Raw genomic sequence first — 23,537 nt, 5'->3', positions numbered from 1 at the left:
AAAACCTTTCATTCGCGACAACATTTTGAACCGCTATAGGCAGTGGTGACGTGGAGGAAGAAGTGGGTTCCTGGGTTCTGGTTTCTGGCGTGAAGGATGGTAACGACATTGACCATCCAGCATTACCCCAACGTTTGCCAAGTTATGTGTGCGATGACAAGAGTACCCTTACTATTATGAGTGAAAAGACGAAATTGACCCCTGATTTGCGGTGTAAATCAGCGTGATCAGCATGTTCTTCCTCAAATGTAAATGCGATCGTATAAAAGATTAGTTCCACCCCAAGGCGTATGATTCATTATACGGTCGAGTGTATAATATAAAATCCGCACCAAAAAAAAAAACATATCCTCGACGAACACCCGACCATTTTGCATTCCCGTCCTTGCGGACCACCACTGTTGACAGTTTGACACCGCTGGCGGCCATCGTAAACCCACACACAAAAAAAAAAAAAAAAAAAAAAAGAAAAAACCCAAATTTTCAATAATAGTACAGATAATTAATCGTTAGATTGAGAAGAAAAACCGAACATTCTTAGGGTTTTTGAGATATACCAAAAATGGCGAATTGTGCGATTCCAAACGAGGGTCTCAAAGATCTTCTTAAACCCTTCTACCAGAGAGCTTCTGAAGCCGAGGTTTGCTTTCTACTATAATTTTCCCCATTTTTTGCTCCATTTTACTTCTTCATATTCGAATAATTTACCAATTTAGTGATTTTATGAGTGTATTAGTCTGATTATTGCTATTTTTTGTTGATTGTCTACATAATTGCTTTTTTTTGAAATGGTTTTTTTTTGCTTGTAATATATGGTATCTTATATATGTGAAATTCAATTATTGGTGTTGAAATTCATGAATGATCTTTATGCTTTGCAGTTGTCAATTGTTGTACTCTTGAGTTTGTGTTTATAATGGGTATGCTGTGAATCAATGCACAATAAAGTAACTTCCTTTTTACATAGTCTACTTGGAAGTTTACAGCAGTTTCTATTTCCTCTGATCAAATGAGATGAATTTCTAATGTTATGTTTATTTGCTTTCAAAGGAACGCCTATCGAAACTCGAGCTTGATACCGTGGTTTTGAGTAAGAAGGGTATGGGACAAAGGCTTAACCTTGGTACTTTGCCAAAATTGTGCTTTGGTGTAATATTTCATTTAGTTTCTTAGCAGCATTTTCTTAATGAACAGAATTTCATGAGGCTGGCACTGAGGAAAGTTCGAAGAAGGTGAAAGAGTTGGAGTTGAAGCTGGAAGAAGTGACTGCAGAGTTAGCCGCAGAGAAAGAAAAGGTCCCTTATGCTTAAAAATTGTGTTCGTCTTTTCTTCTATGGTTATCCTTAACTTAAAGAGATACGAAAGTAACTTTAAGATAATTTTATTGGTTTTATGCAGGTTGCTAAGCTCACTGTTGAGAATGATAAAAAGGACTACCGCATGATCCACCTTGTCCGATCACTGAAAGAGGCTGATCTCAAGTTGGAGCAATTGACTACCAAATAGGTGGGTTGGCTTCTTCAAATTAATTAAAGACTTACAAGTATACTAGATCATAATATTAATGTGAATCTAAAAGGCATAGTCATGCAGAATTGAAATCATTGGAGAGTTCACATGACACGTTTTGTATGTTGTTTATTGAAAGTATATCTATAGTTGGAGTGCCTCTGTTTCCATGAGATATGTTTCTAGGAAACTGCTTGTATAATCTCTAAAAGGAACCTTATTAATTTTTTTGCTAATTTGTTGCCCAAATTGGATCTTTCATAGGACAGCATTGTGGCAATATATCCTTTCTATTTTTATCTGAAAGTGTCCTCAGTTGAAACCTCTTCAAAATTTATTGATCAAAAAGTCTCATTGACATTTATTGAAAAATTGCTTAGAGTTTCTAATCGTCTGGTACAACACTTTACTATTTTTTTTCCTTCTAAGCTCATACTAGGATAGTTGGATGTAGTCTTCTTTTGACTGTCTAATTTTTTTACTTTCCATAGTTTGAATTGCTTACTGGAGCATGTAAGATATACCCCCTCAGTCCTGTCTGGTATTAGCAGTTTCTGAAATATGACAACTTTTTGCCTGACATTATACATTAGTTTACATGATTCACTTTCAGATGGAGGGAATAACTTTTATATATTTTCCATGCATTACAACCACATTTAGAACTAGCTATTCTACAAGTCTCCTGGGTATACATTTTGGCCATCCTAGATACACTGACTGATGGCAAGATTTGCATCTGCTGGTGATCGGTGTTATCAACTTATTATAGTTAGATCTAGGAGCTTCACAGAGTAAGATAGTGGCCTTGTTGATCATTACATTATTATTTAGATGTAGTGATGCACTGATGCTGCTGGTTTTGAACTTGCATATGACTAGCTGTTGATCTATAATAGTGGAGTTGCTTTGTTGAATCTGTATGCCAACTATGATTTTCCACATGGTGACTGAGATAGTGCAAAAGAAGTTCCATCTGTTTGTTGATATGTTATTGTCTTGCTCTTTTAACTCTTAACCGAGGTCTTCCTTGCTATTTTTGCTTAAATGTTTCTGTTGGCTATATTGACTATACTGTGGAACAATAGGCTTACTAGGTGTGCTTGGTTTGTTGGATATACGTTGTATATGCTTTTCCTTATTACTATACCTTTGACCTCACCTATACTGAATATGATATTTGTGTATTCTGCAAATGTTACATAAATAACATGATTACTGCTCTCATATGTCCGTGTGATATTGTTGGAAACATGGCACAAATTTTGAAGAGACTGAAATAATGGAAAATTTATCATCAATAATTGTTCATAAAACAATGGAGTGTGTTGCAAAGGAAAGATCTATACCTAGTACTGATTACTGAAGACAAAGTTCCACCGAGTTAAATTCCTTTAAGTTACATTGAGATTTGCAAAATGTGCGTCTGTTCATTTCATAGACCAAATTATGTGCATGAAAGAAAGCTTCCTTGATGCTATGCTGATTGCCTCTTTTGCAGGTTAGACAAATTACAATCTCAAGTTACTTTGGTGCAACAAGCTTTCGAAGCGCATTCCATCTTTAGAACTGGATTGACTTCAGCGTGATTTTTCTAGGAGTCTTTAGAAAAAAGGGTAGGTAATTAAACTTGAAGTTAGGCTGCAGTTTGAAAAACTTTGAATTGATGAAATTGTGGATATAGGTGGGTTATTGACCTTCAAACTTAACAAAAAATGTGCAAATTTTCTTATGGTGTTGATGACTATGTATGCTAGCAATGCTGTTGTCCTCTCTCTTGGGGGTTTCATTGTAGCATTAAGGTTTTATTTAATGGTGTGATTAGACAACTCATTTTGAGACTGCTGGTAAGTATGCTAAGCAGCTAAGATCTGGTGCACTTATTTTTTTTTTTCCCTTTTTTTTTAGCAGTAGTAAAATAAACCTTACGGCTTTACCTTTCTAATGCAGAACAATGATTTTTACTACAAAGCATGCGTGCTAAAATCTGTTAAATTTTCTTATAACGATTTTTCATTTTCTTGAAATCATGTCTAATGGTGAATATAAATTTGCCACACTTATGCTAAAATGGTGAATTTTCACTTTTACTGTTGATGCGTTAAATTTGGCCTTTTAAGTTTAATAAAATTATCTAAAAATAGCAATTTGATCGTGAAAAAGTGAAAAACTTATTCGAAGCTTGAAAATTATTATGTTGAATATGCATTGGGTCCAAAAGAAAATCAGACCCAATACTCATTTTGATATTTTGGAAATTGCAAGATATACTCTTAAGTTTGAGCATAATTTGCTTGAAAATTTACCAATTCATGTGAATTTGTTTGAATTGACTGGAGATTCTAGTGTGCGGCACTAGTTCAATCAATTGTATGGATACTACTTTATAGTTAAGGCAAGGAGGCGCACGAAGGGTTTGGAAGTAGAGCACCTACAGTAACATTGAAAAAGGGTGTTGTGATTGTCTATCTTTTTTAGCAGTTTTGGTGGGAAGACAGTGGTAGCCACCAGTCACTGCCCTATTGTATGTGAGAGCAAGGTAGCTGGTTGGAGCAAGAATACTAAAGCAACAATAGCAACGCAAGCTGTGGTAGACTGGTAGGTGGTTTCGATAGTTGCTTGGGCAAATATGTGGTAGGTGGTTTTGATAGTTGCTTGTGCAAATAAATCACGATACATGTGCAGTGGCTACGCTCATTGTTCGTCGTGGAGAAGTAGTTATTGTGTGAGCTCTCGGGTTAGGGCTTTGGGTCAAAAATAAATCCCGAAGGACAGTAATCTTTCTACTAGTATATTCTCAGATACAGAGTACACATTTATCACCCCCAGAATATGCGAATTTTTGCTGCAAAAACACGGGTACTCAGATATCTTAGTCAACTCAGTGAGGAGGTCAAGGATTAACCGATTAATTACACATTGTCTGTTTTGAATCTAGAACATTCTTGTTTGATCACGATGCGACTGCGGATGAAAAATGAAAACAACCATGTAAAACGAAAAACTATAGAATGATCATTCTTCAATTTGCTGCACATAATTCCAGTTTCACTTATATGCTCTGTACATGAATCATCAGTGCCATTGTAGAACGAGGCGAACATTAAAAGGAAACAAAAGAAATGACAGCATCAGAAGAACCTACATAATTTTACCCTAGCAACAATCTGCAATGTAAACTCTGTATGATGTATATTGTCATCAATGTATACCTACAGCCAACTTCTTACCGAGACTTGAAAAATAATCCCACAGCAAAGCCCAGACAAAATGAGCAAAACACTGCAGAGACAAAAAGCAGGTTAGAAGAAAGAAAAAATGGATTGTTTTCCTGTACATTTCTTGCTTGTAGTTTTATGTGTTGCTTAGTAGTTTGGTCAGTTCCTCAATCATGTTCTCTTTCTTGAGTTTAGAGAAACCGCGGACCTTGAAAACCTTCAAAATTCTTTTTAGTTCTGGCACTCTCATCTTGTTCAAGAAATCAGAATCTTGAGAAAGCTTTAATGTCAAGCTTTCTTTATCATAGGAGGCCAACTCTTTTGTTTCTACATCCTCTGCAATAGCATTCTTACTTTCAACAGTATGCACATGTTCTGGACTAGAATCAAGCAGTAGAGGTATCCCTTCTGCAGCTAGAGGTGATTCCAGGCCGAACACTAATTGCTTCTGCATCTTTGCAGCCAACTCACTCCTTGCACAAAGATCAGCCCCCTTTGAAACTATCACTTCATGGGACTGAATACTAGCATTTTTGCTGCTAACTTCCTGAGGTTCTAAGAGCCTAGGGAGATTTGTGTGAGCTATGTCTCCTGGTTTTCTCTGCTGAATCACTTCAGGAAGAGAACTAGATCCCTCATTAACCAGAAGGGCAGGTGAATTAGATTGTCCAAAGTCAGCTGCTTTTGAAGGGTTTTCCCTCTTTCCACTCCTTTGTGGCATTAGCATCAGGCTCAGGTTAGATTGTCTGACGGCTTTGACATATTTCCTCTTTACTTTCTGCCCTGATGGTTTTAGAATTGAACTTAAACTGGATTTATTTCGTTGGGATTTATTTTTTTTACCCAATTGATGATGACCTTCAACAGGATCTTCGCTTTTAAGATCTTGCGTATTGCAAAGGAAATCAGCAGCAACAAGTTGAATGCTCATATCTGTATCATCATCTTTTTCAACTTTTACAATCACTTCTGTCTTTGAAGATACAGGAGAAGAGCTACTTCCACTGTTCTTTGATCCAGTCACATATTCCTCAATTTCTCCATGATGCAAAGCTCTTGATTTTGAGTTCACAATATCATTGTAAGCCTATTGAAAGAATGCAAACATCCAGCTAATCAATTAGAAACTACCTTGTAAAAAGAAATCAGACTATATCACTAGAATAGCAGATAATCTGAGCATGTTTCCGACACTTAAACATTCTGAGTCCACAAACTAATAATGCTTATTGATACAGGAAAATTAAGCCCTATGTTTGGATGGAAGGATAAATGCTAGAGCACAATATTAGGTGTTCGCTATAGGAGAAAACCTTAAGCTGGTTGATGTAGGAAGATTAAGCCCTGAAGTCCACATAGCTTTCTTAAGTTCTGGTCTAATGAGGTCATTTAGTACAGCACATCAAATACTAGATTAGTAAGTGTTTGCTAAAGGAGAAATCCAAAGCAGCATTCCTTTTGTCTCATTTCTCACAAGTATTTATGTTTGGGTTAAGGTTGACAATTCATGCCTATCTTGATTTATAGAAGGAAAGTAAATAATCAATGCAGGACTCTCAACTCCCAAATGTGGCAAACAACAGAAAGTTCAAAAGATGGAGTCACAGCTGAAAAACCTGAGGTTATCATTGCCAAAATTAAAGGACCTAAGACCTAAAAACTGGAGATATGATGCATTTAAAGTGAAGGATAAGTTTACCTGCACACAAGCTATGAATACATTTTCCCCTGCAGGTGTGCACTCGTAAACATCATCTTTCTTTTGCCCAATCATTTCAACATTAGTCTTATTGATATCTCTAGCCTCAATGGAGTCCCTTGTTACATATCGGGTAGCATCTGAACAAGATTCTTCAGAAACAGTGGCTGTAGGCTGTTCACCCAAAGAAAACAATAAATCACTCAGACAGAAGCATGGCCAGCTGATCAAAATATTTTGGACCATGTTAATCTTGCAGTAGAAAGTAGCAATCATTTCAACATACAGTCTAGAACCAGGATCACATTAGATAAGAGGTGACAGTCTGACAAGGTGATAAGACTTTAAATCGAGAAAGTTAAAGCACCTTGCATAGCCTTTCAAATTCTATCGACAGTTCCTTGGACTCTGCACATGACTCAAAAGCTGTTTCTTTTTCCATATCAGTGTCAATTGAGCCAGAATCTATAACCAAAGTCAATTCATTAGACCTGTCTTCCACCTGTCATGGCAAAGAAAAAGCAGGTTGGTGTGTCTTCAAGCTGACTTGAGGCATAAAGACAAAATAGCTGTAACATGCGGACTTTATTAGAAATAGACCAACTATTTACTTAAAGTGCAGCAAGTGCACGAAAAAGAGTCACGATCTAGCAACCTAATCCAATACCTCTTCTGTTGAAACACCCAAATGAGATGTCAAAGGTATCTAACTCAGCCCAAAAGGCAAAGTATTGTAGCATAGATGGTAGAAATATATGTTATCAAATGATGGAAATTGGACGTTATAGACCAAGTACCCAGGAAAAAAATAGCATCTACATAAGTTGTCATCCACACAACTGGACTTGGTTTGCTTCAATCTGTAGTACATAAGTTCAATATTTACTATTCTTCAAAAAATAAAGAAAAAAGGTCTATATTTACTAATAGATTTCCTTTATTATGTTGGCTTCATACAAAGTTAATTGCATGGATATTTGCTCAATCCTTGTCATTGACTGATTTAAAAAAATAATGAGTATTTAACAATGATTATGTATCTTCAACTAGTGGTAGATAATGTCATACACATAAAAATGCAAGAGTTTTGTGGATACTGAAAAACATACTAATACTAACAAGAATATAATTTGAAAAAAGACAACAATCAATCAGACCTGTTCATCAGGAGAGGAAAAATTCTGCTCAATTAAAGCACTAATGATGTCATAGATTCTCTCAGTTGGCGCTTGGATTTTTGTTGTGCCCTTGTCATGCTCATTAAGTATTTTTTTATCGCTCGCATCCTTAATTAATTTAGACAGCATATCTATCTTTCGCTTGAAAGTAGCACAGCAGACTTCATAGGGATCCCTCTGCCCATCCGATTTAGCCCACTTCAGTTGACATTGGAGGACAGCCAATTCATCTTCAAGATCATCAATTTCAGCATCTGCTTTAGCTATCAAACATCGTAGCGCTTGCACACAAGATTTTTCATTTGCTACATCTTCTTCAATGATATCTGAAGTAATATCAAAAGAGAATCATTACTCTTAAAGGATGACAAATCCAAAATATAACAAATACACCCTCAGCTTTTATTTAGTTGCAATAGTTGACTTTTGCACTATTTACACACTCTATTTGACTCTCTTTTATGATTAGTACTTGAGGAAAAACTATAGTCATGTGGGGTCTTGTTAGATTTGTTTCAATTTATACTTTCATAATATCCAAATTTTAGAATGTTTACATATTGATTGTTTAGATTTGGCATATGTAAGAAATTATAATGTGGCAAAATTGAAATGAGAAGCATTGCAACTAAAAAGACACAGGAACTACATAGTGCATAAAAACTAATCTGAGTACAATGTGTATATGCAGCAGTTACACTCCAAAATGTGTTCAGATTCAATATATTCATCACATGTATTATCAAATATAAGCTTGAATTTATGATGAAAGACTTCAACAGCATGTGGTAAGGGAAAGAATTAGATCAAAGGCTCAAAGCTGTTGTGACTGCTAGATGGGATGATTCAGAGCCAACACATATGACTATATGAGAGAGAAGAGCTAACAAACAAGACTAGAATACATTATTTACCGTATCCGTTGCCAAAGTGAAAGTTACAATGCCACCCATGTCCTGCAGGATAATGTATCATAGGTATCAGATGCAATTAGTTCACCAGAGCCACAACAGTACCACTGTACCAGAATAAAGATATTCAAACTCTCACCGCCAGATAAAATTCTTGGATTGAAATCCATGAAGTCAAGTAACATATGTCACGCCATGCAGACAACATTAGCACCATACTTCTGTATCATCTTAACACACTATATCATCAAAGAAATCAAGAAAGAATGTGCTTCCATTAAAAAAAAGTTGATTCATTCTGTACTCAAAAAGGGAAAGTGAATCTCAGAGGGACTAAAAGTTAAAATCTTACGTGACATTTTAACTCAGACAGCATCTTGTTTTCCTATGATGGAAAGCTGGAGAACTGCCAAAGTATAACCACTTGGTTTGTCACAAATAAATGCAAATGGAAGACAAATTACAAATTAAAATAAACAGATATTCAATCAATGCATCAGATAATCTCAAATTTCTGAAAAATCATCAATCTTCATCCCTTCCTACCATAGATTAAAAAACGAACAAGGGCAAGCGTTCAAAAGATCATCACCGTACATAAGCTCAATTTAACGTAGAGCACTAAATCCTTCTAAATTTGGTTGTAAAAGTCATACTAGTAAAAAAGAACATATGCTTCAGAGGGACTCCTGCAGTAGCACTTAATTAAAACATGGTCATGAACGAATTCTAGGGTTCCAGGAGACTTGTTTTTATAAATTTTCAAGTTGCAGGCACTTCATAACACCTTAGGTTTTACTAGTCAAATTTAGCTAACCTTAATCATCACAAATTCTCCTTTTTTCTCAATTCAAAGATCACATGGTTCACAAGAAGCACAACTACTCGTTTATGCATCCTTTTTCGCACAAGTTCGGCCTACCCTGAACCAGGTGTCTCCTCTGCACCCTAGCATCCCCTCCATTGCCCCAAATTCCCATTCTAGCCTGATTATTATTCCACATTATCCACCCAAATTCCTCATTTAATCCAATAAACATGACTTCTTTGGTTATTTCTTAGAAGTAATCTAACCACAAAACTAAACTATATCGTCATTATTATAGTTATAATTAATAGAATCAAAATTCAACACGTTTACATCTATTCTAGGGTAATTTAAGTTAAGCTTCCTACGATAAAGATTTACTCTCTTCCTTACGTAAAGCTCAAAAACTTTTTCTTTAATTCATCCCAATTAATGTACCCCAATTTTAAACATTAGAGCATCTTCAAACTACAACAGTAAATACAAAATTCTAATCCAAAAAAATGCAAAACTATTAGATAATTCATAAAAATAAACAATTTGATCAAAATCTAAACATTCAATTTCACTACTTAGAATTTCTGCATGAGTAAAATTAACTGCAAATCCATCACCAAATAACAAAATTAATAAATTAATCAAACTCAAAAAGATCGGAAAATGCAGCACCAAAAATTAAACCCACTGATTTTCAGAAATTCATCAAACTACCAGCATTTTCTTAATTTCACTTCTTAGAATCAATTTCTTTACCAAAAAAAAAAAAAGAAAAAAAAAAGAAAAAAAAAGACCAATTCAGCAGTTAGTTCAAAGCGTGAAGCAATCAGCAATGGAAATTCAACAACATTAATAAAAATACAAAATTAATTAAATCGAAAAAAAAAAATGAAAATTGTAAAGTGAAAATCATCAAAAATTGTAAAGAAAGAAGAAGAATTGAAGAAGAAAAATGAAAAGATTACCTAGGGTTTCGTGAATTTGGGGAAGAAGAAAGAAAGAGAGTGAGAAAGAGCAAAATGAGAGTAGAAGCTGCTTGGAACTACGACTAGTGAGTGAATTTGAGAAGAAGGGTTGGCGACGTCAGATTTATAAAAAGTGTTTTTTTTTTTTTTTTTTTTTTTTTTTTTTTTTTTTTTTTATTTAAAAAATATGTTTGAGTTTGGGGTCATTTTCTGAACACGTGGAAATAAAGGTAGTATGATGTTGGACCCACTTTATTAAATTCTTCTTCTTTAATTCATCTCCTCCCACAAGTTATGCCTTTGGATTAATTAATGAGGTAGTTCATACTTTATTAGAGTCAAGTCCTTGGGAATTTCTTGTTAAATTAATAGATAATGATACAAATTCATTTCCTCCGTAACAATTATAATTGGGCGGGTCGAATGCAGATGATGAGTATATTTACTACCCCTATTGGGGACACCGGCCACCACCCATGGTTTAATACAAATGGCTTGTTTGAAAAATGAAAATTTACAAGAATTGATAATTTAAATACTACCGAGTAATACTCTATATTACGGAATAGTTATTTGCTTGACACACAAAAGCAAAAATAGAGGAAGTGAAATTTCTAGGAATTTCAACTTCCCACAAAACATGTAAAATAGTCCTTTTGTCAATTAAAATCCATGAAAATTTAAAATTTTTATATTACCAACCAAACAAACTAATGAAATTCGTAAGCTTATAACCTCTCATGGAATGCAACTTCTAAGGAATTTATTTCCGGTGTTAATCAAACAAGGCCAAAGTATGAAATATTGTATCTGAATCGACAAAACATGACCCTATTATCTAAACCGAGCATAAACATAACTAATTTAAAATTGTACTCCCATCATTTCTAAAAGAATGTTAAGTTTGCCATCTTGGATGCTCCCCTTTAATGGTTAATTGGTTATATTCAAATAATTTCTTATATTTAAATAATTATTAATCTACATATTTCTCTCAAACATACATACTTCGTACTTTTCATTGCATCTATCCACATTATCAAAATGCTCAAAGATCCAAAATCATTCGAAGATAGTGACTTAGGTAATATTCTCAGGGATGTTGCCTCTCTTTTACAAAGAAACTGGACTGTTCACGTATTTCATGCAAGCAGGACAGTCAACTCTGTTGCTGACAAGTTAGCTCTAATGGGAAGAACTAAGATGAAGACAGGTGAAGTGGTGCCTTTCTCTTACCCTCCAACGGATACCTATGATTCATATGCTGCAGAAATTCCAGAGCAATCTGCATAGGATCGGCTGCTATCTCCCAGCAACTACTTTTGTCTTCCTTCAGTTGCTGAAGTACTGCCTCAGGAGTGTTGATGATATGTTCAGCACCTACTTTTGTTTCTTCTAGGTTGCTGCTGTTTGCTCCTCTAGTCTATTTATGTTGTTTTTCGCTTCTACTGTCTGTACTTATAACTTGTACTCAGCTATCTTGGGGCATACTCACATATGCTCTAAGCACTTTCTCTTTTGCCCTGATGACTATGTCATCAGTATCTTGCAGTAATTAATATAATCTAGTTCCTGTTTGCGTCAAAAAATCCACATTATCAAAATATTTGCATACTCCCAATGTAACTATTCTTATTTACAAAAATATTTACGTATTCCCAATGCTCCTATTTTTCAAAGTTAATTTAATACCTTAATATATATACTCCGTATTTGATATATGTGACATTTAATCATTACTTTTGACTATATTATTTTCCTTATAATTAAACGTGTAAAATCACCAAATATGACATTATTTGAAATAGAGGAAGTATCTAAGAAAATACGAAGTAGTGATCTAAAAATAAGTTTTGGAAAATTTGAGTTTTTTTTTTGGAAAATTTGAGTTTTTTTTGGGAGCTTTGATAAGTTTACGTGTCTTATTTGTGTCAAGAACATTGCTTAGTTACTTTATTGTAACAAATTTGTGTCAAGATCAAGGCCCTTTATAATTCTCTTATATTGTGTTTACTTAATGGTTGTTGTACTTTGTTTATACATTTTAAATGGGCCGTGTTGGGCTTATTGGCCCATGGACAAGCTCGGCCCATTTAGGATTAGGCTTGGTCTGACCCGACCCATTCCATGTAAAGCACTGTCTGGCCTGGCCCGTTGAACAGGTCTAGTTGTCAAGTAGGATAAAAACTATATCTCTTCTAAAAAAAATCATCAATTAATAATATAATACTAAAACAGACACAAAAAATGACAAGTGTCATTTCGCTATTATTTTCCCTCCAACACTAATCTTTTTAGTTATTTCAATTCATTCCTTATATAAAAATATTCACTATATTTTGATTGAAATATTTCATCCCTTATTTAAAATAATCTTTATATATGTAAATTAAATTTGTAATTTTAATATATTCTGATTGTAATATTTTATTTATTTATTGAGCTATTTCAATTCATTCCTTATATTAAATATTCTATTTTGATTGAAATATTCATCCCTTACGTAAAACAATCTTTTTATGTATATTAAGTTTATATATGATACATATAAATTTCACAATAGGATGAAATATTAGAATAATGATTCTATATCGTATTATCGTATAGTCATTGTAATATTTTTACTATATATATCAAATTACCATGCATTATACTAATTATTATTACTCATTGTGATATTTATTAATATAGAATATCGTTGCATAAGATCTAGCGATTTAGCCTACAAAGCTACAATGATTCAATACTGTATTGTCATTGTAATAATTTTACTATGCCATATTACCATGCATTGTATTATTTATTAGTCATTGTAATATTCTTTGTTATAAAATATCACTGCATAGATCTAGACTAAACCAGCCAGAAACTTCTTTAAGTTAATTAAATCAAATCAACATTCTTTATATTAAGCAAGTTATATATCATGCACAAGATTTATCTAAATAGGCTACTAGAATGTTCTTTAATATTATGTATCTACGTTAAGTAAATCAAATCAATAATCTTTACATTAAGGTAATCTAATATATATCACGCACAAGGACTACCTAAGCAAGCTAATAAAATATTCTTTACATTGAGTAAATCAAATCAACAATCTTTATACGTAGTAAAAATAAAAATAAAAAAATCAAGCCATTTTTAATGTTCATATATATGCTATTACCTTTGCAATTTCTACTCATCTTCAATTCAGAATTATATTCTTATATTAAAATTCTCATACTACTAAACAAATGTTGTTTATCTATCTTTATGATATATTAGCAACTGCATGTCAATTCAACAAAAGATGGCAAACCCATTAACATGCATGATCACTTTTTAGTTAGAGGATTTGCAATAATTACTACAATTTTTTTGAACCTTAATATAACATTGCTATCGCATACATTTTTTTTAAAAAAATATTGTAGGAAAAATATTTTGAATGCAGGTTAAATGGAAAATTATTTGAATGTGCATGCGAGGTGTCAGTTATACTAGAGTGTAATTCGCAAAAATAAAGAATTGTAAAGAGATTGGTGATCAACCACCTTTATTCACCATTCTACTTTATTTATCTTTTCACTCAATTATTTCACGAGTTTAATTATATATGTTTACATTTTGTATTATCAATTATCATAAATTAATTAGGTCTTCCATATTTTGTTCAACATCTTTTTGTTTGTTATATATAATTGGATTATTAATGTACAATTTGTTTTGGACTTACCGTGCTAATTAGTTCTCTAATAATCCAAGTAATATAAGAAGTTATTTAAACAAGGAAATGTTAGGATTTTTTAAAATTAAATTTCAACGGTTAAAATTAAATGTTAAAAATCAAGGGTCAGGATTAAAACGTTACAATTTAAGAAAACCATCATAGAATATTCCTTTCTTTCAAAAAAAAAAAAAAAAAAAAAGGAGAAGACTGGAGAGAGATATGTAGATGGTAATTGTGTTATATCTATATTCATCCATTTCATGACCATCTATATATATACAAGATGTGAACATAGTAACTTATATGGATAATGAAGAGTCCATTCATGAGAGGGTTAATGTGGACTAATGACAAAGGAGGGTTACAAGGATGCTATTAAAACCATACTTAAGGTAGTCATAAAAGAGATAATTATAAGCTTAATGACCATCCATAATAACATATTTTATAACACTCCCCCTTGGATGGTCATTATCTAAAAATAGAATAATGCGCATTTATGTTGCCTCATTAAAAACCTTTCCAGGAAAAACCCTGTGGGAAAAAACCATGGATAAGGGAAAAAGAGTGCAGCGCGCAATTACTCCCCCTCATTATTATATCACTGAAGATCTTTGAGACGACGCAATCCAATACGATAAACTAACTTTTTAAATGTTGCGGTCGGAAGAGCCTTAGTGAATAAGTCTGCTAAATTCTCACTTGAACGAATCTGCAATACTTTTATGTCTCCATTCTTCTGAAGACCATGAGTGAAGAAAAATTTGGGTAAGATGTGCTTTGTTCTGTCGCCTTTGATGTATCCTTCCTTAAGTTGAGCAATACAAGCTTCATTATCCTCATATAAAGTTGTCGGTGCCTCCTTCCCAAATGATAAACCACAAACTTCTTTTATGTGTTGAATTACCGACCTTAACCATACACATTCACGACTAGCCTCGTGAATTGCTAAAATCTCATAATGATTGGAAGAAGTAGCTGCAATGGTTTGTTTCATGGAACGCCAAGAAATGGCAGTACCACCATATGTGAACACATATCCAGTTTGTGATCGACCATTATGAGGATCAGATAAATAACCTGCATCTGCAAAACCAATCAAATTTTCTTTGGACAACTTTGGGAAAAATAAACCCATATCCTTCGTACCTTGAAGATAACGAAGTAAATGTTTGATCCCATTCCAATGCCTCCGAGTTGGACATGAACTAAACCTTGCTAATAAATTAACTGAAAATGATATGTCGGGTCGTGTATGACTTGCAAGGTACATTAGCGCTCCAATTGCACTAAGATATGGTACTTCAGGACCAAGAATCTCTTCATCATTTTCCCGAGGTCGGAATGGATCTTTATCTACTTCAAGTGATCTTACAACCATAGGGCTACTCAATGGATGTGCTGTATCCATAGAGAATCTTTTAAGAACCTTTTCTATGTATGTTGATTGATGCACAAGGATTCCATTCTCTAGGTGCTAAATACTCACTTAGACGGTTATACCACATACGCCCAGATTGTTTCAATCCATAAAGAGATTTGTTCAATTTAATACAGAAATGTTCTCGAGAACTAGATTTTGCTGCTTCTGGCAGTTTGAATCCTTCTGGGAGCTTCATGTAAATATCATTATCCAGTGGGCCATATAAATAAGCTGTGACTACATCCATCAAACGTAAGTCAAGTCCTTCTCTTATTGCCAGACTAATCAAAAATCTAAAAGTAGTTGCATCCACCACAGGAGAATATGTCTCCTCATAATCAATACCAGGTCTTTGTGAGAATCCTTGTGCAACTAAGCGTGCCTTATATCTTACAACTTCACCCTTTTCATTTTTCTTTCGCACAAAGACCCATTTATATCCCACTGGCTTTACACCTTCAGGTGTACGGACTACAGGTCCGAATACTTCTCTTTTTTCAAGAGATTTTAATTCTGCTTCAATTGCTTCTTTCCATTTTGGCCAATCATTTCTTTGTCTACATTCTTCAATGGATTTTGGCTCATGATCCTCATTATTATCCATGACATCTAATGCTACATTGCATGCAAAAACATCATCGACGTCGATTTGATTTCGGTTCCATGTAATTCCAGACATGATATAATTTGTTGAAATTTCTTCATTATCAGGTACCTGAATTTCTTCCTGTATCATGTCTAAATTCTCTTCTGGAGATCCTTCGGAAATTGTTTCCTCAATTTGACCATCATCAATCAATGCTCCTTTTCTTTTCCGAGGATTCTTATCTTTGGAACCTATTGGTCTTCCACGTTTCTGACGTGGTTTAGACTCATTAGCAAATTTATTTTGTCCTTCCGGGACTTCTATTTTAAATGGAGCATTTACAGCTGGAATATGTGACTTGGTCACTCTTTTTGGGTCAGCAAACGAGTCCGGCAATTGATTCGCTAAACTTTGTAAATGAATTATCTTTTGAACTTCCAGTTCACATTGTTTAGTTCGAGGATCAAGATGGGATAATGATAATTCATTCCATTTAATTTCCTTTTCCAGCTCTCATTTTTTCTCCCCCTAATGTTGGGAAAAGTGACTCGTTAAAATGACAATCTGCAAAACGAGCCGTAAATAAATCCCCTGTTGTAGGTTCAAGATATTTAATTATTGACGGGGATTCAAACCCAACATATATTCCCAACCTCCTTTGAGGACCCATCTTAGAGCGTTGTGGTGGAGCTATTGGAACATAAACCGCACATCCAAAAATTCTTAGATGGGAAATATTTGGTTCCTGACCATAAACCAATTGTAATGGGGAGAACTTATGATAACTTGTTGGCCTAATGCGAATTAGTGCTGCTGCATGTAATATTGCATGTCCCCAAGCAGAAATTGGGAGATTGGATTTCATAAGTAATGGTCTAGCAATTAACTGAAGACGTTTAATTAATGACTTAGCCAGACCATTTTGTGTATGAACATGTGCTACAGGATGTTCAACATTTATCCCAATGGACATGCAATAATCATTGAAAGCTTGAGATGTAAATTCACCAGCATATCAAGCCGAATAGTCTTAATAGGAGTATCTGGAAAATGTGCCCGTAACTTAATCAATTGGGCAAGTAATCTCGCAAACGCCAGGTTACGAGTTGATAACAAGGACACATGTGACCATCTAGTTGATGCATCAATTAAAACCATAAAATATCTAAATGGTCCACATGGGGGATGTATGGACCCACAAATATCTCCTTGTATACGTTCTAGAAAACTAATTGATTCAAAATTAATTTTAGCTGGTGATGGGCGAATTATTAACTTGCCTACTGAGCAAGCAGCACATGAAAAATTATTATGAAGAATCTGCTGGCTCTTCAAAGAATGTCCACATGAATTCGTAATTATTTCTCGCATCATTATTGAACCGGGATGGCCTAACCGGTCATGCCAAACAACAAAATTATCAGTAAACTTCTGGTTTACTATAGCATGAGTTTCAATAGTATTGATTTTTGTGTAGTACAAACCACTAGAGAATGTAGGGAGTTTCTCCAAAACATGTTTTGTGCCTTGAGTTATTTTTGTGATTTGAAGGAATTCGCTATTTTCTTCATTGATTGTCTCAATATGATAGCCATTGTTGCGAATATCCTTAAAACTTAATAAATTTCTTTGAGACAATGGGGAGTATAAAGCATCAATTATTTTAATTTCAGTTCTCCAAGGCAATTTTATAGTGGCTCTTCCGGAGCCCTCAATAATATTTGTACTACCCGATATGGTACTCACATTAATCCTTTTCATCATTAATGTAGAGAAGTATTTTTTATTTCTAAGTATTGTATGAGTAGTTGCACTGTCAGCAAGACATAATTCTTCACCATTCATAGCAAACTGAACTTGAGTAATATCCATGTTCTTCATGAAATAAAATATATGTCAAAATGTTAAAGCATAAAAATAAAGATGATAAAATAAATAATTCAATAAAAACACCCAAATATTTCATAAATTCATAAAGCATATAAAGTCCTTATTACAATCATAGAAAATAACATAAGTAAATAACTATAAAAGTCTAAGACTTAAAGTTGACATAAAATAATATAAATTTAATTATTCCCTTCCGGGGCATTGAAGAAATCACCAACTTCTAAATGAGTTGTACTGCCGAAATCAAAATTATTCCCTTCTGGGGAAGTAAGGAAATTAGCAACATCGAAATGATTTGCATTGCCAAAATCAAAATCACCTTCACCATCTTCAAGAACAAGGTTTGCCTCAACTTTCTTTCCTTTCTTCAATGATTCTTGATAAAGTTCAATAAGATGCTTTGGAGTTCTATAAACTCGAGACCAATGGCCTTTTCCTCCACAACGATAACATATATTGGTCTCATTTTTCTCTTTATCATCCCTACGTTCCCACTTTTGGTGGGAATGATAATTTGTGTAATGACCTCCACGGCCTCTACCATATCCACTAAAACCACGCCCACGACCGCGACCACGCCATTGGCCACGACCGCGACCACGACCTCTACCTCGACCACTACTACTGGAATGGTCTCTGTTTTTAGTTTCTTTCCCGTTATGGGTTGTCACATTCGCTTCAGGGAATGGAGTAGAGCCAGTAGGACGTGATTCATGATTTTTCATTAACAGCTCGTTATTTTGCTCAGCCACAAGAAGACAAGATATTAATTCAGAATATTTTTTAAAACCTTTTTCTCTATATTGTGTCTGCAGGACAATATTATTAGCATGGAAAGTGGAGTATGTCTTTTCAAGCATTTCTGCATCAGTAATATTTTCTCCACATAATTTCAATTGACAAGTTATTTTAAACATAGCTGAGTTATATTCACTAACAGATTTAAAATCTTGTAATCTCAAATTCAACCATTCATAACGAGCTCTAGGGAGTATCACTGTTTTTTGGTGGTCATACCTTTCCTTTAGATTGCTCCAAAGGATTTGTGGGTCTTTCACAGTTAAATATTCATTTTTGAGCCCTTCATGGAGGTGATGGCGAAGGAAAATCATGGCTTTAGCCTTATCTTGAGCTGTTGCCTTATTAGCCTCCTTAATAGTTTCACCAAGGCCTTTAGCATCTAGGTGTATTTAAGCATCTAACACCCATGATAAATAATTCTTTCCGGTAATATCAAGGGCCACAAATTCAAGCTTGGCAAGATTCGACATATTTCACTATATAAAATACTATTCAAAATTAGATCTCATAAAATATCAAACATATACATATCATAACATAATGGTTGATAATAAAAATGTATACAAATAAAATAACATGGCTAAGCTCATTCGTACAAGCACAAAAGCATATTACAACCACAATTAGATTAGTATGTGGTATCACAAATTATGTTATAACATAATTAATACACAAGTCAGAAATCTAATAATCAGGAACATAATACGCAAGTCACAATTGAAGTAGTATATTATAACATAATTTGATAGTCAGAAGCAAAACTAATACGCAAGAAATCTAATAATCATAAAAGCATATTGTAACCTGACATACAACCTTGTAAAAAAAAAAAAACAAAACCGAAGGCGTATAAGGTGAATTGAAGGATATGAATGACATATATAGACACGTATATTTAGAAGTCAATATTGATGAAATCTTTAGAAGGTATGTAACCACGACATCAGATCAAGATATAAAACAGTTCCTAGCATCATATAATACCTTTGGACTTTTTTTCTTGGCTAGTATACTTACGGAGTGATCAATATAATAGTTTCGTTTAGAGTATGGTGCTGATAACGTATTATAAAATAAGGGAAAAAGGAGAAGACTGGAGAGAGATATGTAGATGGTAATTGTGTTATATCTATATTCATCCATTTCATGACCATCTATATATATACAAGATGTGAACATAGTAACTTATATGGATAATGAAGAGTCCATTCATGAGAGGGTTAATGTGGACTAATGACAAAGGAGGGTTACAAGGATGCTATTAAAACCATACTTAAGGTAGTCATAAAAGAGATAATTATAAGCTTAATGACCATCCATAATAACATATTTTATAACAACTTTGTAATTGTTACGGCTGGTCTTGAATTCTTGATAAATTTGGAATTCTGAGGATTCTTAACAAGTAGAATATTTGAATAACTGTATCTGTTTCTCACTCTCACTCAGTAATCAGTATCACCTCCTTCTGTCTTCCCTCCGATAAATCCTAAACCCAGAAAACACATCAATGGCAATATCAATGACAGAAGACAGATTAAGCTGGACGATTACTGGTCGGTTCAATCCATCCTAGCCGATGCATCCGGGTTGAAACGACTATCTATTCGAAGTTACAGTAAATTTCAACTGTGGAGGGAATATAAGTTGTGTTGTCATTTGTTCAAGCTTCCAAGGCTCTCTCCAACTTGCCAAATTTTATTTAAAGGTGAATATATTCATGGAAGATGTTATGGAAGTTATGGCTTGTTTGAATTCAGTTGGATAAGCCCTCACTCGATGTGGTCTTACATTGTACATACGTAGAAGGCGATAATAGACAGGAGAACCTTCATTGAGGCTGGCTAATAAGGGTCTTAAGACTTTTATCACCCAATAAATTGTTTTTGATTAATAGATATGATAGATATTATATTTACGATAATATTTGTCGCAGATTAGAATAATTTTGTATATATTCTGTTATACCTCGTATTCTTATCATAATAGGATTATGACTCTTGTATACCTCAATGGTACACACTCCAATTTGAGGAGTTTTCCCGAAATCTAACATGATATGATATCACAGCTTAGGTTTTAGATCTCAAACTTTTTATTTTTCCAATTTTGGTTTTTTTTGTTTTGTTTGGGACCTGTGCTCATCGCCTTCAAGCTTCCGCAAATTTTATAATTAATTATACCTTTGTCTTCCTTCAAGAATTTGCCTACTGTACGTAAGCAACGTGAGTCTTTATAGAAATTTTACCTCACAAGCATGACCAAGGACAGTGACCATCCACCTCCACCTTCGACAGAGTATCGCTCTGCTCTCTCCGTCAACAACATCAAGAACGCCATTCCCTTGATTCTTGATCGGGAAAAAGTTCAGTAATCCAACTGGGTTGAGTTGTTTGAAGTTCACTGTCACGCATTCAATGTCCTTGATCATATCGACTCTTCGATCCCTCGGCTGACTGATATCTCAAACGCATTGTGGCTCCGTCTGGACTCCATTATGGATTTATGGAACAATTTCTACCAATCTCCTTACAACCGTTCTTAACAAAGGTGATTCGACACTCCAAATTTGGACCAAATTGAAGGACCTATTTCAAGATAACAAGAACACACGAGCCATTTATCTTGATAATCAATTTAATAACCTTCATCTGTCCAATTTCTCCGACGTCAACTCCTACTGTCAACAATTAAAGGTCTTAAAGGATCAATTGGCAGCCGTCAACCAACCGGTTTCGGAGCAAAAATTGGTCATTCGCCTTGTCTCTGGATTGGTGAACACTGACTTTGATACAGTTGCTACTATTATTCAACAAATAGAGCCACTGCCATCTTCTGAGTTTGGTCGGTCACGTCTTCTTCTTGAGGAGACGAGACGCTCCAATGACCAAGGTTCCTCATCCGCGTTTGTAGCTCAACAAGCCACCACCTCCAATCAAAACACCACGCCACCGCCGCAAAATCAACTACAGCAGCAGCAACAACGGTCCGGCGGTGGAGATACCGGCAGGGGTGCAAGTCGTGGTCGTGGTCGCGGCGGACCTAACAATAAGGGAAAGGGTCGGGGTCGTGGGAGAGATATCTCTCAACAACAACAGCCCCAAAATGCTGCCCAAGCACCTCAATGGGGCACACCACCTGCTTGGGCCCAACAATGGGCCCCTTCTGCACCCTTTCCATATCCTCAACAGCAGCAAGGCCAATTTCGGCCCAATAATGCCCTACCTCGAGTCGCATACATGGCCCAATTCCCACAGCAGCAGTTTCAAGGTCCATACCCGATGTATCAAAACACCAACTATGGGCCACCTATGACTCCGACCGAGTTGGCTAACTCGTTTGCTACTATGTCTCTCCCACAAGACAATTCGTGGTACGTGGATTCGGGTGCAACGTCTCATATGACCAACAACTCAGGTACTCTCATGCCCTTGTTTAATTTGAGCACTAATAATCATATTTTAGTTGGTAATAGTAGTCGCATTCCGGTTACGAAAAAAAACCTCCATTAGCACTTCGTGATGTTCTATTAGCTCCACAAATTGTTAAAAATCTTATACTCGTTCGTAAATTCACTTCAGATAATTCTGTGTCAATTGAATTTGACCCTTTTGGTTTTTCTGTGAAGGATCTACATACGGGGAAAATAATAACGAGATGCAATAGTTCGAGGGACCTCTATCCTGTTACCAACTTTACCAATCCATCCTCTTGTCTTGCCACCACTCTCGCTGCTGCTTCATCACTCCCTTGGCATGAACGCCTTGGTCACCCGGAAAATCCAGCTTTAAATGTTCTTAGGTCTAGAAAATTAATTTCTTGTAATAAGGAGCATGACTCTATTTTTTGTGTTTCTTGTCAATTAGGAAAACATGTTCGATTGCCGTTTCACTCTTCTAATAGTACCACTTCTACAACTTTTGAAATTATTCATGCTGATTTGTGGACATCTCCTATTCGTAGTAAATATGGTTACAAATATTATTTGGTTCTGTTGGATGATTTTACCCATTTTGTGTGGACTATTCCGATAAAATTCAAGTCACAAGCTTTTCAGTCTTTTCTAAACTTTGGGGCATATGTTTTGACACAATTTGAACGACCTATAAAATCCTTTCAAAGTGACCATGGTCGTGAATTTGATAATGACCCATTCAAACTCTTTTGTGTCACTAATGGCTTGGTTTTTTTTCGTTTCTCATGTCCTCACACATCATCTCAAAATGGTAAGGCCGAACGCATGATTCGAACTTTGAACAACATGTCTCACACTCTTCTAATTCATGCATCCATTCCGCCTTCCTATTGGGTAGACTCTTTAGAAATGGCAACATATCTTCTTAACATCATGCCCACCAAAACTTTTGCTAATGACACTCCCGCTTTTGCTCTATTTCGCAAAATACCTTCTTATAATCATTTACGAGTTTTTGGTTGCTTATGTTTTCCTAATCTATCGGCTACGACCCCTAACAAATTAGCTCCTAGGTCCACCCCTTGTGTTTTTTTGGGTTACCCAACTAATCACCGAGGATATAACTGTCTAGTCCTCTCCTCTAATAAAATTATTCTTTCTCGGCATGTTGTATTTGACGAGTCCACCTTTCCATTCCGTAATTTGAGCAAATTTCGGAATTCCGAATATGATTTCCTAAACTCTTCGGATCCTAGTCCTTTGCTTTCCCCCTTTTGGCAGCAAATAACTCCTCAGACTCCTCAACACACTAGCCCAGCTCCTACACAAACCCCCTACGGCCCAAACTCCTCTCTCACGGCCCAAACCTCCCCCACCTTATTTCTCCTACTTCCCTTGTGGATCAGGGAGGATCGCAGGCAG

The 23,537-nt window shown here is 35.0% G+C and overlaps 2 protein-coding genes across 3 annotated transcripts; one reads left to right on the top strand and one right to left on the bottom strand.

Moving 5' to 3' along the window:
• The first annotated feature begins 339 nt into the window (after nucleotides 1–339).
• LOC145582412 (uncharacterized) lies at nucleotides 340–3,338 on the top strand. The gene is made up of 5 exons (XM_081639408.1): nucleotides 340–640; nucleotides 1,051–1,099; nucleotides 1,195–1,295; nucleotides 1,399–1,506; nucleotides 3,011–3,338. Exons 1-4 carry the CDS (start codon nucleotides 563–565, stop codon nucleotides 1,504–1,506), a joined length of 336 nt encoding a protein of 111 aa, XP_081495534.1. The 5' UTR covers nucleotides 340–562; the 3' UTR covers nucleotides 3,011–3,338.
• A 1,176-nt stretch (nucleotides 3,339–4,514) lies between these two features.
• LOC145582411 (uncharacterized) lies at nucleotides 4,515–10,386 on the bottom strand. Of its 2 annotated transcripts, none has more exons than XM_081639405.1 (8): nucleotides 10,286–10,386; nucleotides 8,868–8,921; nucleotides 8,655–8,754; nucleotides 8,519–8,560; nucleotides 7,584–7,930; nucleotides 6,794–6,928; nucleotides 6,427–6,600; nucleotides 4,515–5,814 (listed from the first exon to the last, which is right to left on the bottom strand). In XM_081639405.1, exons 3-8 carry the CDS (start codon nucleotides 8,698–8,700, stop codon nucleotides 4,864–4,866), a joined length of 1,695 nt encoding a protein of 564 aa, XP_081495531.1. In that variant the 5' UTR covers nucleotides 8,701–8,754; nucleotides 8,868–8,921; nucleotides 10,286–10,386; the 3' UTR covers nucleotides 4,515–4,863. The 2 variants fall into 2 exon arrangements, with proteins under 2 accessions (XP_081495531.1, XP_081495532.1); XM_081639406.1 differs by having other exon boundaries at nucleotides 8,655–8,736.
• Between the last annotated feature and the right edge of the window lie 13,151 nt (nucleotides 10,387–23,537).

Source organism: Chenopodium album, chromosome 15 (genome assembly GCF_948465745.1).
Source record: "Chenopodium album chromosome 15, dcCheAlbu1.1, whole genome shotgun sequence".
Classification (NCBI taxonomy): domain Eukaryota; kingdom Viridiplantae; phylum Streptophyta; class Magnoliopsida; order Caryophyllales; family Amaranthaceae; genus Chenopodium; species Chenopodium album.
The sequence above is the reverse complement of the archived record's forward strand: the minus strand, read 5'-3'. Positions and strand labels throughout refer to the sequence as shown.

Excerpts from the sequence above, each read along its gene's own strand:
- LOC145582412 (XM_081639408.1), top strand. The coding sequence starts at position 563 with ATGGCGAATTGTGCGATTCCAAACGAGGGTCTCAAAGATCTTCTTAAA. Across the intron at positions 641-1,050 it reads AGAGAGCTTCTGAAGCCGAG|GAACGCCTATCGAAACTCGA; the intron begins GTTTGCTTTCTA and ends TTGCTTTCAAAG. Across the intron at positions 1,296-1,398 it reads TAGCCGCAGAGAAAGAAAAG|GTTGCTAAGCTCACTGTTGA; the intron begins GTCCCTTATGCT and ends GGTTTTATGCAG.
- LOC145582411 (XM_081639405.1), bottom strand. The coding sequence starts at position 8,700 with ATGTTACTTGACTTCATGGATTTCAATCCAAGAATTTTATCTGGCG. Across the intron at positions 8,561-8,654 it reads TCCAAGAATTTTATCTGGCG|GACATGGGTGGCATTGTAAC; the intron begins GTGAGAGTTTGA and ends ATTATCCTGCAG. Across the intron at positions 6,929-7,583 it reads TTTCCTCTCCTGATGAACAG|GTGGAAGACAGGTCTAATGA; the intron begins GTCTGATTGATT and ends TTGCCATGACAG.